The 17,103-nt window shown below is 50.5% G+C and overlaps 2 protein-coding genes across 3 annotated transcripts; both read right to left on the bottom strand.

Annotated features, from left to right (window-relative positions):
* Nucleotides 1-90: 90 nt before the first annotated feature.
* On the bottom strand, nt 91-8,869 carry FOXRED2 (FAD dependent oxidoreductase domain containing 2). The gene is made up of 9 exons (XM_015862156.2): nt 8,743-8,869; nt 8,065-8,586; nt 6,476-6,727; nt 5,539-5,808; nt 5,143-5,309; nt 4,326-4,491; nt 3,578-3,819; nt 2,541-2,711; nt 91-1,784 (listed from the first exon to the last, which is right to left on the bottom strand). The coding sequence occupies exons 2-9, from the start codon at nt 8,571-8,573 to the stop codon at nt 1,519-1,521; spliced, it is 2,043 nt and encodes a 680-aa protein (XP_015717642.1). The 5' UTR covers nt 8,574-8,586; nt 8,743-8,869; the 3' UTR covers nt 91-1,518.
* A 141-nt stretch (nt 8,870-9,010) lies between these two features.
* Nucleotides 9,011-16,686, bottom strand: EIF3D (eukaryotic translation initiation factor 3 subunit D). Of its 2 annotated transcripts, none has more exons than XM_015862171.2 (15): nt 16,569-16,686; nt 16,210-16,343; nt 15,081-15,126; nt 14,554-14,690; nt 14,366-14,451; nt 13,834-13,906; nt 13,582-13,697; nt 13,251-13,383; nt 12,522-12,669; nt 12,130-12,260; nt 11,557-11,642; nt 11,250-11,379; nt 10,652-10,794; nt 9,422-9,702; nt 9,011-9,123 (listed from the first exon to the last, which is right to left on the bottom strand). In XM_015862171.2, the coding sequence occupies exons 2-15, from the start codon at nt 16,330-16,332 to the stop codon at nt 9,110-9,112; spliced, it is 1,647 nt and encodes a 548-aa protein (XP_015717657.1). In that variant the 5' UTR covers nt 16,333-16,343; nt 16,569-16,686; the 3' UTR covers nt 9,011-9,109. The 2 variants fall into 2 exon arrangements, with proteins under 2 accessions (XP_015717657.1, XP_015717664.1); XM_015862178.2 differs by having other exon boundaries at nt 13,582-13,694.
* Between the last annotated feature and the right edge of the window lie 417 nt (nt 16,687-17,103).

Below are 17,103 nucleotides of genomic sequence, written 5' to 3'. Positions count from 1 at the left end.
CGGTGCGGTTTTATTGGCTGCTGCGGCTGTCAGCTGGGGAACAGGATGTTGCGCCGCAATGGGCTGGAGGAATGATGGCGCACCTCTATGTTAACGTCATGGTTTTGTTTAGAGTTCGTAGGAAGGAGATACCCATACAACACAGCAGCGGCAGACTACAGAGCACGGCAGGCAGGAACCCACTGTAACACAACACACACCGAAGTACAGCTCCGCAGGACAAGGATGGAATGGTGTCTGTGGGTGCTCCACTGGTGGCCGAATCAAAGGGATCCAGAGGAATCAACGGGGTGTGAATGAGAGCTGCCGTGTTTGCTCAACAATACATGAGCAACAACAGACCTGCATTCAGGACCTACAGGCAGCACAGAACCAGGGGGCAGCAAAGCCCGACTCATTGGTCATCTGATCCACTTCTTCTCTCAAAGCATCCCGAGAGCTGCAGGTACAGCCCTGCTGTGATCCAGGAAGCACGAGTCCAAAGGGGTGTTTGTTCAGGTGCTACGAACTGGAAGATGTGTGTGGAGACACAAGTCTGTTCTCGCTGTCTCTGTTTCCTAGAATCACACAGACATCGTAAGGTTGGACTCTAAACTTCTGCTCTGCAGCTCAAAAGGCTTTGGAAGGAACCCCCTGGAAGGTGACAAATGTATGTGGTAGCAAAAAGGGAGCAATAAAGTGCACATAACCAACCAGTCAAAGCTTGGGAGGTTTCAAGGTGACTGGAGGGGATAAGAAATAAGAAAACGTGCATTTTACCAACACCAAAGTTCATCCCAAACTTCCTTGATGGGACATAGTGCAAATAGGAACAATATTGGTCATGCTTTATAAAACACAGGGGTAACATTTCAGGCTTTTTGGTGTAGGAGAAGAAATCTGCTAGGACAAGGAGTGGAGCTCAGTGTAACTGTGTCCTGGGTGTTCTAAGCAAGATATTCACCCCTGCAGAGGGAACGTTCTCTGCAGGAAGTGACCTATTATCCTACTCATACAGTAACTAAAACCCACCATCTCTCCCCAGCCAAGCTCTGTGCCTGCCCCAACTCAAATGCAGGGAAACTGCCATGAAGTTTGTCTAGAATACAAACAAATCTTCAAGTATGCAGAGCATCCAGCGAGCAGAAAGCTTGCACAGGGCTGAAACAGAACATAAGCCAGTTCTCTTGGAAGAGGCAGGTGACAGGAATCCCTGAACTCTCCCTTCTTTGACCCCTGGCTGTCGCTGTGAATACCGGTTCACCACATAAACACAAACACCATCTTCAAGCAACTCTGAACTCTTCGAGGACAAAGCAGGAGCCTCAGCATCGTCGGATTTTAGGCTCTGACTTATCCTTCAGAGCACGTTGGTCCTCTTGGTAACAGCAAGATCTGAGCGGGTCTTTGGCAATTCATGATCAGCGGAAGGGGCTGGGATGTAAGAGGCATGTAGGAGAGGGGAGAATCCCGCCGTGGATCTCTGTTAACAGTATTGTCACAGCAGCACCTGTGGATTCCCACGTGGTGAGAGACAGTCTAAAATTCATCCTTGGCATTAACGAGATGGTGCAGAGGACGGAGCGGTATCACATGGTCTCTCAGCAACTGGTCTTGGGACCCTTGGCGGCTGTCAGGGAGTTTGTCACCTGAGAGTCCTGTGACAGCATAATCCTCCAGCAGCCCAGCATCCACTGCGTGACGTCGAAGCCTCTCGCTCCCAGCAAGCCCTTGCATTCTTGCATACCCCTGCTGACAGAAGGGAGGCAGTTTCTGATGTGTGAGGACAAAGAGAAAACAGGATTCTGCCAAGGAAAACATAAAAAAATCATATTAACCAGAGAAACCATGTAGAGAACAATACACATAAGCTCTTGAAGAAACCTGAGACAGAAGGCAGAAAGGATCAGGGAAGAACAGTTTCACACCTGGAGCTTTGGCTCAGGGTTGCAGCAGAGCAACTGACTCAAGGCTCCAAGTATCAGGAGATGCAGATTGGCACCTGCAGTGTACACTGACAGGAAAAAGACTTGAGTTTTCAGCTCTCTGTCATCACCTTCATACCAGAGAACTGGTTCTCTGTGTGCCATGTGGTGTTTCCCCATTAGGCTGCCAGACCAAGAAGGGAGGCAGCAGAGGTTCTCCAGCTCCCATATCCCAACACTCCCATTTCCACTCATCTCCCTGATGGAAACAATCCCACCCATGGTAAATGAGAACAGGTCAGGCATCTGATGGCAAAAAGGAACATCTGGATAATGGGAGAACAAGGCAAACTACAGCTGCAAAGGGGACTGAACTGAATCTCATGTACTCATGAACCTGGGTGTACTTGCATCAGTCTTTTTGTGGAGGTGAGCAAGAGCAAATGCTATCTGGGAACATACACACAGCACCAGCACGTTCTACTGTCTGGAGAGTGTATCAGAAAGGTGCCACTGACTGCAATTATCAGTGCATCACAGGCAGATCTCAGTTACTTGCAGAAGAGATCACTCCTGTCACACGTCCCTCGCATCCCCCCTCCTCCTCCTCCATCTTCCACCCTGGGCTCAAATTACCTGCAAAGAAATTGCGCAGGTCAGTGCTGAGGCAGTTCTCCAAGAAACGCCTCAGTGGCAGGATGTGAGCGTTTGGGGCTGTCCAGTCTGTCAGAAAATCCTCCACGATGTGATGGATGGCATCTGGGCGGGGGAGAGGCCAATCTGGGGGATGAAGTCTCATCTCACGCTCTGCCAAGAGACCATTAAGGGCAAAAATCTCAAAATCAAAACTGCATTAAAAAGGGCTTGGAAAGCAGAAAGCAACCACAGCAGCTGTTCAGTTTTTGTTCTGACCTTCTAATCCCTACCTTACTTTCATTTACAATCCCCTCTGTTAGCTCTGTCCTGAAAAGCCCTGCCACCACAGAGCTGCCCCTTGTCCCTGACCACAGTTATTTCCTGCCATTTCACTTTTCACTCCTGTTCCCTTTGGGTAGAGACTGCCAGCCAGGCTGAACTGTGTTCAAACTTTAATGCAGCTACCAATCACATTCCTTTCTGTGCAAGTCAGGCCAGACCCTGACACTAAGCTTCTGGAGATGAAGATTCAGCACACGCTATTTCCCAAGGAAACACGTTCTCACTGGGTTTGCTGGATAAAACATTTATCTTCAAACGTTTGCTTCTGGCTGCTTCAATCACTACACAGCCTCTCAGACCTGATGGGGCCACAGAAAGCAGCTTCCTTCAGGCAGGAAGACAAAACAGCCCAATTCTAACTGTTGGGACTCTGCAGAATGCACGCACTCCAGGCTGCAAAGGGAGGCAATGTTCATTGCTGCTGCATGACTCTGGAGACAGCATACCTGTTTAACCATCTTCTCCAATGTGAGGTTTCTAGTATGACCTGCCCCATTTTGGCAGGACTAATGGAAGCTTCTTTTCTTCAGCTCACACAGGGGCAGCAAGTGCGTCCTCACACGATGGATATGAAAGTAGTAGAGAATTAGCAGCACATTCCAGTCTTGCCCCATACCCACTCTGGCTCTCGACTATCTTCCTCTCTCTTAGTTTTGCTCTTATCAGATAACTAACAGAGAGGCTAGAAAGCTCACCTGTTGGGAGGCGCTTGTAGTAATAAATAACAGGGTGCAAAAAGTTGGACTGCCAGGCATGCTGTGCCTCTCCCACAGCTCGGTTGTAGTAGAAGACATCCTTGTCATCTCCTGAGAAATTCCTCCCGTACTCCATGATGACAACAAACAGCCCAGAGGGAGCTTTTCTCCCCGTCTGTGTTTCCAGCTCAGCCAAGATTCCAACTGGATATTCTTCCAGGTATTCAAACGATGTGGCATTCCTACAAATCGCAACCACAACCGTTAAGATCTTTCTGCCAGAGAAAATCCATCTGGGATCCAACACTCCCTCAGCAGAATGAGGCTAAGGCCAAAGAGCCATCAGATAGCTATCATTAGTAGTCACTACAGATCTGGGCTGGGCTTGATACAGAGCTTAAGAAGGCTGCATATATGGTTACAAGACTTCATTCTATTCAGAGACTCTCAGATTCCTCTATTAACAGTGCCCAAGGAAAGTTTTTCCCTAGGGACAGTGAAAGAGAACAAAAGCTCTGACCCTAGCAGGACGGTGTGGACCATGTCAGACTTTTAAGAGGAAATAATCTGCAGAACTGGGGACAGCAGCACCAGTGATGGCAGACGTACAGGTTTTGAGGAGTCTGCCTGTGTGACATCAGTGGCAGCAATGCAGCAGTTTTTGTGGTGGCACCAAAGGCAGTGACAGTGAAGGAAAAGAAATGAAACCGTGGAGCGCAGTGCTGGGGATAATTGCTCACTCACTCACTCTCTCAGCAGGATGATGTCAGCCAGGACACTGAACATCTGGTAGAGGCCCGAGGCCTCGTTCACCCGCTTGATGATGGAGTTGGTCAGCTGTGTAATGGGGTAGACCGAGGATGGCCAGGGGACACCATGGTGACGGTTTTCCAATAGGCGGTGGACTGCACGAGCTAAGACATGGAGAGAAACAAAGATGGCTTATTTTACAATCCAGCCTTGCACATCTGAATTGAAAAAAAAAAATCCGATTGCTCTGTTGCACGCAGATCCTGGCAGGACACGATAAAGAAGCTTAACAGCTCATCCCATGCAGATCGCTACCAGCTGCAGTGGAGATGCCCTCAGAACACTGTTGTGATGCTGAGTGGCTGGTGAGGGGGCAAGGGGTCCCTATGGTATTTCATTTCCCCTGAGCATCTCTATAACGATAACGATGGACACGCACGCAAACAGAAATTCTCCCTGCTGCTGAAAGCTGCTGGGTTTTAACACCGCGGCACAGACCTCTCACCCACAGCCTGCCACGAGGCAGAGCATCTGGCAGGCAGAAATTTATTGTTACATAAATAAGAGACGGCGGGCCAGAGAGACACAAGACAAAACAAAGACAGACAACCAAAGACTTCAGATATGACCCCAAGGCACTTCCATGGCCTCTCCTCCCCTTCAGACTGTGCAGCTGCATCTTGGCTATGTTTTGTTATTCTTACTGCCAGCACAAGATGAAGGGTCATCTTTTTCTAGCACTAAGCTAGGAATTGTTCCTTGGAAGGGAGCACTGAACCCCAGCCCCAGCCCTTTCTGTAAGCCCCAGTACTCACTTGTGTACCGGAAGCCATGGATGAAACCCCCAGCGGATTTCCTGAAGTCAACAGAGTGGCTGGCAGTGCCAAGAACAAAGAGCCCCCGAGTGCCTCTGGACTCGTAACTGGGCTTGATCTGAGGATATTTGCTTTTATTCCCTCTTCCTGGCATCATTCTAAGGGATCTGATGTGTGAAACAGAAGAGCAGGCTGTCAGCAAGGGCAGGGGTGGAAAAATAAAGGATTTCTGATAAGGCACATATTACACGGCAGCCACGGTGAACCACTGATCCATGTCCCCGCTGCCTTCAGTGGAACTCACTACTTTCCCAAGAGCATAAGGTCAGCAAGGATGCTCTGGCCTGTCAGTCTCTTGCTATAAATATTCTTTTCTAGATAGTGGTTGTGCCTCACCTGTTGTAGATAGAGAAGTCAAACTTCCAGCCCAGACAGCGGATGACACGGTCGTAAGGTGCGCGGGTAGCAAAGTTATCCAGTTCATCCTGTGGGAGGGTGATCCCATCGATGCCTGCGCTGGTGTTGCTGTTCTCCAGGTAGAACCGAAGAGTGATGTGCAGCTTCCCTTTTTTGTCCTTGACAATAGCTAGATCTTCCAGGTCACCTTCCAGAAGTCCATCCAACGATTTCAGCTGGTAGGTATCCAGCAGACCATTGTTAATTGCTCTGCAAACAAAAGGGAAGGAACAAAAGCTAATGAGCACAGTGGGATCCAGGGTTTGGTCTCAGCTCCTTGAAATGGGACAAGCTTACCAGGTGAGCCTCAGGGCTTTAGTGACACAGCACTGATCACTGCCATTCTTGTGAGCCATCAGCACACTCCCCAGTGTGCCTTGTACAAACGATAGGGGAGCTCTACCTCCTCTGGCCCTGTTTCTGAACACTCATTAATGCCTTAATTCTCACTGCATTCCTGCTGTGTACAGCAGTGCTATCAGCCTCCCTGAAAGACAGACAGGCACATAGGGTGCACACAGCATGCTGACAATCAGCTAGGAAGTCCGCAGCAGAGCAATTATCCACATGTGGGTCTCGGACCCCCAGGCTTAGTCTGATTAGAGTGTTGCCCTTGTGTGAAGCGGTCAACCTCTGAACTCTTCTTTGATTGCAAGCAGGGGACCAACTCAGGAGCCAGCACTTTTTAAAGATACAGAATCCATGGCAACATCTTCCTGCTGCATACTACTCAGCAGCTGTAACCTGGGCAAACCAAAGACCTACACATAAAAGTACTCATGTGTCCTCCTCCTCCGGTCTGGCTGGTCTCCTGAGCAAGCAACGATTCTCACTTGTTTTTGCTCCAGCTGCATTAGGAAGAACAACAGTTTCCTACCTCAGATCCCCGACATAGTGTGTAGCCCAGGAGAGGCGCACACGGGACCGGCTCACCATGTGGATGAAATTCGTGACACCCAGAATGTTCTCTGCTGTCTCAAAGGCTGAGTTCCCTCGGCCCAAGATCAGCACAGTCTGACCGGCAAAATCCTCCGGGTTGGTAGACACAGTCTCATAACCCTCAACATACTCTGAGCCAGGGAAGTTTACCACGTTGGGGACCCACGTGCCAGTGGCAACCAACAAACAGCTGCAAAAAGAGGAATAGCATTATGGTAGACAAGAATCGCAGGAGTCAGACCTTCTTTCCATCTCATTGCTCCTAACACAGTGGAAGTGCCCGCTATAGAATCATAGAATGGCCTGGGTTGAAAAGGACCACAATGATCATCCAGTTTCAACCCCCCTGCCAGCCACCAGACCAGGCTGCCCAGAGCCACATCCAGCCCGGCCTTGAATGCCTCCAGGGATGGGGCATCCACAGCTGAGCAGTACGTGCTGCATACCTTCAGTAAAAACTTCTCCCTGCTTTCACCTAATGACTTGCTCCTACCCTACTTGTCATTAAGGTGACGAGGAGGGCTCCTGATGGCATTATGTGTAGCAAAACTCAGTGTGAATACAGTAGTTACAGACTTCCCCAACCTTCAGGTGTTTGTGGACATGCAGTGCTACAACGCGTGCTGTAATACTAACGTTTTAATAAGCTGCATAAAAATTACTTTGATTTAAAACAAATCTGCTGCCTTTTCATGCAAAGGAACAAAAGCCATCTTTAAAAGGGATGGAATATAGTCTCAGAATTTTAAAACGCTTTAATATTTATACAAATAGGACTTGCAGCAGTGCTAATTGTTAACACTAGATGTACACAATGGTGTTTTCATAGCTCTCTGTAAGAACGCTTGCCCAAGTACTACAGGAATTGCTGCAGTTGATAAGGAAGCAGCAAGCAGCAGAACCGAGAGGCAGCGTCTGCTCACACAGCTCCTGAGAGTAACTTGCTGGTGGTGCGTGGGTGTCCCATGCTGGGCTCTGCCCCCTCCAAGCCTGGCAGCCAGCGCACCTTCAAGTGACAGTCAGCGTGACCGGCTGCCGTAGATCTGAGGCTCTCAAGAGAGCTGAGAAATACACTCCATATGTTCACATGAGTAACTCCGAGAGGGTTGAGTAGCAGTATGAGATGCGTGTCAGAGTATGACAAGGAGATTTCAGGGGTCTATCCTGCTTATAAGATTCACTGGGACTTAGAATCATAGAATCATTAAGGTTAGAAAAGACCTCTAAGATCAACTAGTCCAAGCATCAACTCATCACCACCAAACCCACTTTGGAGGATGCCAAAAACAGAACTGAACATCAGACACTGTGTGGCTTAGGTTGAAAGGAACCTGTTATCACCTAATTCCAGCACAGACCCCCCAGCCCCACTGCTCCCCAGCTCCCTCCTGCTGCTCCTGAGCCAAGCGAGAGCCCCAACAGGCTGGGCCACACTTTTCAACTCAGCTTTGAGCAGGGGGCTCGGACAGAACGAGCTTTGGTAACTCCACGAGTGAAAGGCCGCACAGAGAGCTGCGTGCCCATTACCTGCACTTGTAGCTCTGCTTATTCTGGTCGCTCAGCACGAAGTAGTGCCCGTTCCACGCCTGCGGGTCCTTCTCCAGCGTGACGTGAACGATGGCGGTGTCGTAGAGGATGTGCAGCCCTAAGAAGGCGGCGAAGTCCTCCAAGTACCGCACCATGGCGTCGGCGTGGGGGAAGAACTGGCGCGAGTAGCGGCGGAACAGCAGGCGGGGCTCGTGGCTGAGGAGCGAGTTCCAGTCGTGGCGCAGGTTGAACTCGCTGTTGGCCTTGCCCGTGTGCCTCTTGTTGATGCTGATCAGTTTGCGGTGCCGGGGGTAGATGGCGAAGAAGCTGCCCGGAGCGTGGCTGCGCTCGAAGACCACGTAGTCGCGGCCGGCCCGCTGCAAGAAGTACGCGGCCTGCAGGCCGGCGGGGCCAGCTCCCAGCACGCAGTAGTCGTGGTAAAGGAAGGCGGCGGCTCCGGCCGCGCACAGGGCGCTGAGGACGATGCGCAGGAGGATCCCTCGGGCCATGGCACGGCGGCGCCTGCGGGGAAACGAGCGGGAGCGTCGCGGCGCGCGGCTCGGCCAACATGGCGGCACCGCCGCCCCTCAGCGCCCGGCGCGGGTCAATTAGGCCACGCCCACGCCGGCAGCCGGCCAATGGGGACCCGCCGCTGCTCACCCACCCGCCCCATCTCACCCAATGGCGTGCGGGGCGTGGCACCTGCAGCGCGGGCCGACACGCGCCGCTCCTCACGCGCCGTCGCGCGCGCGCCAACGCAGCGGGGAACGGAAACCGCGGGAGCGCGCCGGGCCCGCCGCCATCTCGCGCCGCATCACGTGACTCCGCCTCCCCGCAGCACCACGTGAGCTGGGCGGCCCTTAAAGGAACAGGCACACCCACGGTCAGCCCGGCCCTCCTCCCATGTTCTCCCTGCCCCGACAGCACACACTGTGCAGAACAGCCGTGCAGAGAAAAGCCACTTTATTATTCCGGTTTCTCGGCCCTGCCGGCCATTTCCAACGGATCCCGGTGCAGGGAGGTGCCCAGTCGCAGTCCCTGGTGCTCAGCTCTCTTCTTCTGTAAGACAAAGCACAGCTGCTGCTGGGGCAGGAGGAAAAGCCACATCCCACCCTAATTATAATAGGCTCACAGCCCCTCCTTGCATTGCAGTCAGACCCTGGGCAGCAGCAGCACCAGTCTGTGCCCCACTGCTGCCAGCTGTTGTGTGTCACATATTATAGTCACTGCACCGCACACTCTACAGCATCCTTAGGGCTGCACCTTCCCCAGCCCCACATTAGCTCTTATCCTTACCCTACATCCCTCCTTCTCATCCAGATGACTGAGAAGCACTAACTCCCTGAGTAATACAAACCTTCCTCTTCCTCCTCCTCCTCTTCATCCTCCTCGTCCTCATCGGAGCTGAAGGTGCCATCGGGCAAGCTGTAGATTCGGATCACCTGTTTGTTGGGGTCTTTGAGGATGAGGTACTTCCCCTCATCCAGCTTCATGCAGATGTCGATGACGCAGCGCAAGATGCCCCAGGCGTTCTCTATGCTCAGGTTGATCTGGCTGGCAAACTCATTGGGCTTAAACTGCTGCGTACCCAAAATCACATGGCGGGCAGAGTCCTTCACGTGGTAACGGGACACGTACCTGGTGGGCAAGAACGAAGAGAGAAGTAGCAGGGGATTAATTTTGGCCACTGAAGCACCATCAGAAAACCCAGCATCATGATTGGTTTGCTTTTGCTTTCTGAGAAGGAAGAGCCATCCTAACTCCAACACTGAAAGCTAAGAGGATCTCCTGGCCACAAGCTATTGCCATCAGTAACACAGCTGGAATCCTCTCACTACCCCACACCTCACAGAGCAGTTACTAGTGCCACAGATGAAAGCTCAGCGATTGCTTGATTACTTGGGAGTCTACACTTCAGGTATCTCGTATCCCAAAACACAATATAGAATTGCAGACGCACCAGAATTGAGCCCTTTTCATTATCACCAGTTATTATTTCCACTTACAGATAAGATGATATACGCTCTGTGTTGGTGCTGTTCAAAGAAAGCACAGAAAACGCACTCTGGTCTGGATTTCTGTAGAAGTGGATGACTGGCAGAAGGCAGCACACACAGCAGCTCATTCAGGCCATCAATAACAGAGCACAGACTCAATTGGTTTTAAACTGACAGTTCCAAATGGTTTGTGGTGATACCTCCCTCCTCCACTCAAATTCTCAGTAATGGTGCGCTGAGGACCTCAATCAAACTCCTGACAGGTAGCATGGTCACTGCATTTATTTCCCTTGGTGGCAATTTCAGCAAATAGACTGGGAATGGCAGAGGCCGCCTGCTTGTCACACACATGAGGTCTTACAAGGTCAGCCACAACGGAGGGCACATCAATCAGACGTTGAGGGTAAGCAGCTAAAGCTAAGGCCTGGGTCACCACTGGCACATTTACTGCAAGCTTTACCCACTGCTGTTCAAACCGTGAGGCAATTTTATGATCATCCAGACTCTACCAACAGTTCACTATGATACAGACTGTGTTAAATTGCAGAGAATGCACCTGAAAGACACTTGGTATTAAAACCCTGTCTTACCCGAGTTTGAGATATTCAGATCCAGCCAGCAGTGCACAACATGTCCAGCGAGCTAATTTGTAGCTGTTGTTTTTCAGCTCTGTGGCAATCACGGCTCCTCTCTGTGAGTCAAGCTTCTGGCGCCAGTCTACTCCATTGCAATACTAACGGGAGAATCAAAAACAGGGTGAACCTAACAAGCCAGCAACAATTATCTCTTCAGCAATTGCATGGGGAAGCTTCTTCTATCTAAACTATGATACCGTAACTATGGAATGCAAACCTGTACTTGCAGAGAGAGCCCCTGCACTGGAAAGGGAGAAATGCAGTAGCAATGGCTAGGAGAGGAAGTCTGCTAGGGACGGTTAATGAGGGCAGCACAGATAAAGATCAGCTACTGCACAGAGCACCTGGGAACAAGAACAGGGTTCAAACCAACTACCTCATGCCTGGGTAAGGCTTAATAGCACTGCTAGTCCACCAAAGCTCTGCATCTTTGACAGAAGGTAATAACTCAGGGGACACCACTAGATGTTTGTCTCATCTTGCCTGCTATACCTGGCATGTCAGGCAGCAGTGAAGCAGTTAGAGCTAGCTTTGGGATCTTGTTCTTCCTCACCCTGGAATCCCATTCGTTCAGAGTTTTGATGTTGATGAATGACACTTCGCCGTTAGCCCCTGTCATCACTCCATCATGCTCGCAGCGGACAATGAGATCTATGTCATCTCCCAGCTTCCACCTTCGGTACCTGCACACACACAGTCCAGGTCATTGTTGATCCTGGTTCTTTGCCAGATCTTTCCAAGTACTCAGCAAAATCCTTTCACCCTTTATCTGTTCACTGGTTTGGATTGTTTTACCCTGCAAACCACGCTGATATCCTGCACCCTTGTCAAAGCTTGGAATAAGAGATGCATCAACATACCTGTAGGCAACAGAAGCTACTTCGTTCTTATCCATGTCATCCTCCACAAAGGGGTTTGGGTTGGGAAACTTGTATTTCTCCTTTCCCTGTGTAAGGAAACAGAAAGGCTTATTAGTAAAACAAACAAGCAAAAGAACAAAACAAAACTTAGAGCTCTCCTCTTGGGTGAATATTCTCTTACAGCAACAACAGCTGACTTCCCTTACACAGAGAAGACACTAAAAGATTTAAGACAACAGATGCAAATTCTCCTTTCCATGGTAACCACTTCCCTGTGATCATTACTCCTCTTAGCACACCAGCTTTAATAAATGTAATCAGAAGCCTGCCCACTTTACCAACAGGAGTGGGATTTCCTCTTTGTAAAATAAAGGTGAAAATCATTTTATAAGAGTCACTTTGCTCAACATAAGGAATCCCACCTGTTTCAAGCTGAGGTAACATCAGTGCAAACTACTTTTACCAATTTAAACACTTTTGTGCTGAGCAGCAGCATTAAGCAAGTCTGAATAAAGTCTCATTTCCAGACTCTCCAAAATTCAGACCTTACTGCCCAGGACTACTCGGCCTTACCATCCTCAGACACTGCTGGGAGAAGTTATGGTTGATGTAAGTTGCTTCCATGGCAAGGTTGCGTGGAGAATTAAAGGAGTTGCCCTCTTCCTGTGGTGGTTCATTAGCTGTTTCACTCACTGTCAGTAGATCTGAGAACAAAACCAGTCACATGCTGTTACACTTGAGGAGAATCTGTATCGGCTTCAGTGAATCTCTACCACACATGCTGAGGCAGATCAGCATTGAAAGTACTCTCACAGTTAGCAACATATTGCAGCCATCAGTTTGCTCCAGGTGTCTCGGTCTTGGCACTGAGACACAGAATACATTAAAAAAACAACAACAAACAACCACCACCAGAGAAGCATAAAGAAAAATGAGACAAATTTTAATTCAAGAGTTTTTCTCACCAAAGTCTGAATTGTCCCTCTTGTCAAAGAAAAGCTTGGATCCAACTCTCTGGACAATGATGTCCCAGGAATACACAGAGCGAGTGCAACTCATCAGTGTGGCCAGGATAGCATCTGTGGCAAACACATTCCCTTGAGTCTTGGCCAGCTACGGATACAGAAAACACCATATTTCAGCAGCACTTACAGACATACCTTTCCTTTCCCAGCCAAGATCAGAAGTGCTAGCAAACCAGATTGTGAATTTCTTCTTCCATACTGAGAAAGACAGACTGCTGGGTACACCGTTGACAGCTATGCCAAGTGTGGAGTACTACCTAGTAATCCAGGCTCACCCTTGCTCTCAGACAAGCAAAAAGAAATCTACTACAAAATGGAAATCTACTGTGAAAGGACTTGGTTCCTTACTGACAGAGTCATAAGGAGCAGTCCCTGAGCCTTCCTCATCTACAAAAGCAGAAAACTCTAGAAGCAGCTTTCCAACACTGAAGTTCCTTTTCCAGCACTGTCCAAGTACTCGTTTGTTTGCCTTTCATTGCTCAGTACTCCCAGTTTTACCCTGTCCCAGCTTACCTTAGGTCCAAGGAAAATAACAAGGTAATAGTTTCCCCTTTGTAAGCTGAGAGATGTAGATTTTTCCTGTTTGTCTTTGGTCTGACTGTGACAGTTCTCAAAGCACAGCATGCAATGAAAAGCACGCTCTTGGATTTGGGAAACCAGTGAACATACCTTTCGGATAACTGGGTCATCAGTAGTAGTGACTGTATGGAAGATGCGCTTAATGCTCCTCAGCAGCTTCTCATTCCTTGTTGTAATGCGGTCAAAGGCTTTATCATAGTATTCTAGAGCTCCACAGCACTCTCTACAGAGAGAAAGGACAGATCATCTTGGTCACATAAACACCTCCACTGACAAACCACAAAGGACTAAGGGAATGGTTGGGTGTTCTACCACTCCTGGCTTTGCTTACTTCACTGGGGACACTGGGACCAAGCCAAGAGACCCCTTGCTTTCCTGCTATCCTGTGCTGTCTATTCAGGAAACTGTTTTAGGAACTTACATGTCCTGTGGTTCTGACACTTCCAGGTAGCGCATCTTCATCAGTCGAGGGAAATCCATCTCTTCTTTCACCTCCCAGTCACTGCGAACTTCCACAGAGGAATCACGAGGCTTCTGCTGCGCGGCCAGAGGTGAAAAGGGTAAAGGGAGAAAACACACATAGCACATCAGGATTTGTGCACGAGGACATACAGACATCAGCACATACAGACAAACTAAGCCATCACCAGGGTCAGGAAGCTGGCTAATTTACCTGTGACTTCTGGTCCCATTTCTGCCTCACTCCAAACTGCTTCTGAAACTTCTTTTGGAGGCGCAAACGATCCCTACAATGACAAATAGGTGAAAAGCCATTACAACAAGTTCTCAACACAAGAAGCTCCCTGCCACGACTCCCACACTTCCAAATAATCACCAGAGGAACAACGTTTGCAGGCTGAGAATTTGGCTATCCAAACAACTGAAGTGTTAAGAGCTTTGTTCTGCACTCTGAACACCCTTTATATGTTTTTATCCTTAATGACCACAACACAGTTTCCAGGAAGAGCACATCCTGCTTTAAGTTGTCACACTTACCTCCTAAACTTGACTCAAAACATCTCCTAGATTCTTAAATAGCTGCCTGAAATCCATGCTTGTAACTACTGGGCGCATCAGCAAACATTAAAATACCCTGAAATGCTTTGCTAGGAACTTTGGTGGGTTCTGTTACAGTAACTTAAATTACTCGTTAACAGTATGTTCACACACTCCAAGTACAGAATGCTTGTATGTGAAGCCCGCACCTCTCTTTCTGCTTGGCACTCTTTGGCAGCGTCTGCATGCTGAACTGCAGCATGTTCCGGCGGTCCTTGTCTCTCCGAAGGTTCCTCTGTGGGAATGCAGCAAAGAATAAAAGGACAGATTAGTGGCAAAGTAATTCTGTATTGCTCAATCTCTTTTTTTGAGCCTGTTTCTGAAAGTAAAGCTTTACCTGTGCAAATCGCATGCGATTCCTCTGGTATGCAGTTTTCTGTGTCCGGGCTGTATCCACCAACTGGAAGCTGGTCTCATCCTCCTCATGGAAATACGCATATTGACTTCCACCACCAAACTGTGATGAGTACTTGTCTGGAAATAAAATAAATCATTTTGCTATGAAGCTTGGAAGCAAAAATATGACACTCCACCCGCCCCCCCAGTTTTCCTCAGTAGCCTTTACTCAAGTCTAATGCATCAACTAGGACTCCTGCATTAGACTGTCACATTGCCTCCCTGCTCTGAACCTCCCAGAGAAGCACCAGTCAGCACATGGAACAAACCCACAAGGGAACCCTAAGGGCAGGGAGAGCCCCACGCAGCTCTCCAAGCGGTGAGACACGCTTCTGAAATTAAAGAGCCTCCTCTGCTGAGGTGTGTATGTAGCCGGTAGAGCCAGTGGGAAACACGAAAGCAGGGATGACGTTTGAAGTAAGCTTTGCACAAAATAAATAGCAGGAACAGCCATTGGACAACACGTACTTGTGTATCTCTTATCCTGATACGTGGCTCCTGTCCAATCTGCCACCTAAGGACAAAAATATACAGTAAAAAAAAAAAGCAAGTGTTAATATGATGTGTGTGTCGTCCCCCCCCCCAGTAGGGCCTCAAAAGGCAAAATAAGGGACTGCTGTATGCACCTCAACTCCCACCTCCATAAGCAAGCCTCACAGAATGCTCACAACTGTCAAGGTGCTGGAGAACCATATAATGTCATATCTCAGAATGGCTCAGGTTGGAAGGAATCTTAAAGAATATCTAAATCCTGCCCCCCACCAGCTCATTCACCGGCTTTAAGCTGCAGGTGTATGGGCACCACAGCTCTCTGGGCAGTCTGTGCCAGCGCCTCAGCGTCCTCTAAACAAAGAATCACAGAATGACCCGGGTTGGAAGGGACCTCAAGGATCATGTAGTTCCAACCTGCCTGGCAGGCGCCAAACATACACCTTACTAGATCAGGTTGCGGGCCCGTCCAACCTGGTCTGAACACCTCAAGGACGGGCATTCACAACTCCCTGGGCAGCCGTGTCCAGGGCCTAACCACTTTCCTAGTGAAGATTCCCCTAAAATCCAACCTAATCTTCCCTCCTTCAACTTAAAACCATTTCCCCTAGTCCTGCTATTATCAGCCTTTTGAAGAGTTTACTCCCTCCTGGGAGTAGTTCCTTCAGTACTGAAAGGCTGCAATGAGGTCACCCGCAACCTTCTCTTCTCTAGGCGAACACCAACTCCCTCAGCTGTTCCTCATAGGGGAGTGCTCCAGCCCCTGATCATCTTCGTGGCCTCCTCTGGACCCTTTCCAAAATTCCATGTTTTTTGTACTGAGGGCTCCACACCTGGACACAGTATCCAGATGGGCTCACAAAGCAGAGTAGAGAGGACGATCTCCCTATCCTGCTGACCACCTCTCCTGATGGAGCCCAGGATCCATTTGCTTTCCGGGCTGCCAGAGCGCACTGCTGGCTCATGTTGAGTCTTTCGCACACCAAGACCCCCAGGTCTTTCTCTGCCGAGCAAAAAAAGAGACCCCTCCCAACGTCTAACCCAGCTCCCCACTCTGGTAGCTCAGCAGAGGCACAGGGGTGCACCCAGCAGCCACACAGCGCAGTACCTTGCCCAGGCGGTCCCCCTTGCTGAAGGGCTGGTAGGGCATATCCTTGAACTGCTCGGGCACGGCGCACGGGCCCCAACCCGAGGGGTTGTCCTGGATCACGGGGGTCACGAACTTCGCCATGGCTCACAGCCCTGCGGGGAACAAGCGGAACGTTCCTTCAGCACCCGCCCCGTCGGCGCCACCGTGAGGGGAAGGGGCACCGAGGGAGCCCGGAGCGGGCGCAGGAAGGCGGGGGCGCCGGCCCGGCCCCACCGGAACCGGCGGTAACGCCTGGGCGGGGCCGGGGGTCGCGCTGCCCGCGGGCCGGTCCCGGTAGGACGGCGGAGCGTGACGGGGCGGCCGCGGCGTCCCCTCACCTGAGCGGCCGCGTTACGGCCCCGATGGCGACGGATACGACAGCGGCGGCGACGGCCGGCGAGGAAAGGCCGCGCGCAGCCCCGTCCCGCCCTTATTGCGTCAGCACTGCGCGACGGCGCCGCCGCGCACCACCGTCGTAAAAGAGAGAGAGCGAGGGGGCGGAGCGCGACTGCCGTAAAGCGCGGATCTCCCGTTAGGCGCAATGCGCCCCGTGACGTCACCGCCGGCATCGGGCTGTACGTGGTGGGGTGTGACGTCACCACGGCTTTTACTTACCCGGGGGGTAGGGAGGGGGCAGGGTGGGTTCGTCGCGTGCCTTACATAGGATCATTAAGGCTGGAAAAGACCTCTAGGATCACCCGGTCCAACCATCAGCCCATCCCCACCATCCCCATGACCACGTCCCTCAGTGCCACATCCACACGGCTCTGAACACCTCCAGGGACGGTGACTGCACCACCTGCCTGGGCAGCCTGTGCCACTGCAGCACCTTCCTCATATCTCAATCTTTCCTCATATCCAACCTGACCCTCC

This window comes from Coturnix japonica, chromosome 1, assembly GCF_001577835.2.
Source record: "Coturnix japonica isolate 7356 chromosome 1, Coturnix japonica 2.1, whole genome shotgun sequence".
NCBI lineage: Eukaryota > Metazoa > Chordata > Aves > Galliformes > Phasianidae > Coturnix > Coturnix japonica.
Note: the sequence above shows the minus strand (reverse complement) of the source record. Positions and strands in the feature narration are given on the sequence as shown.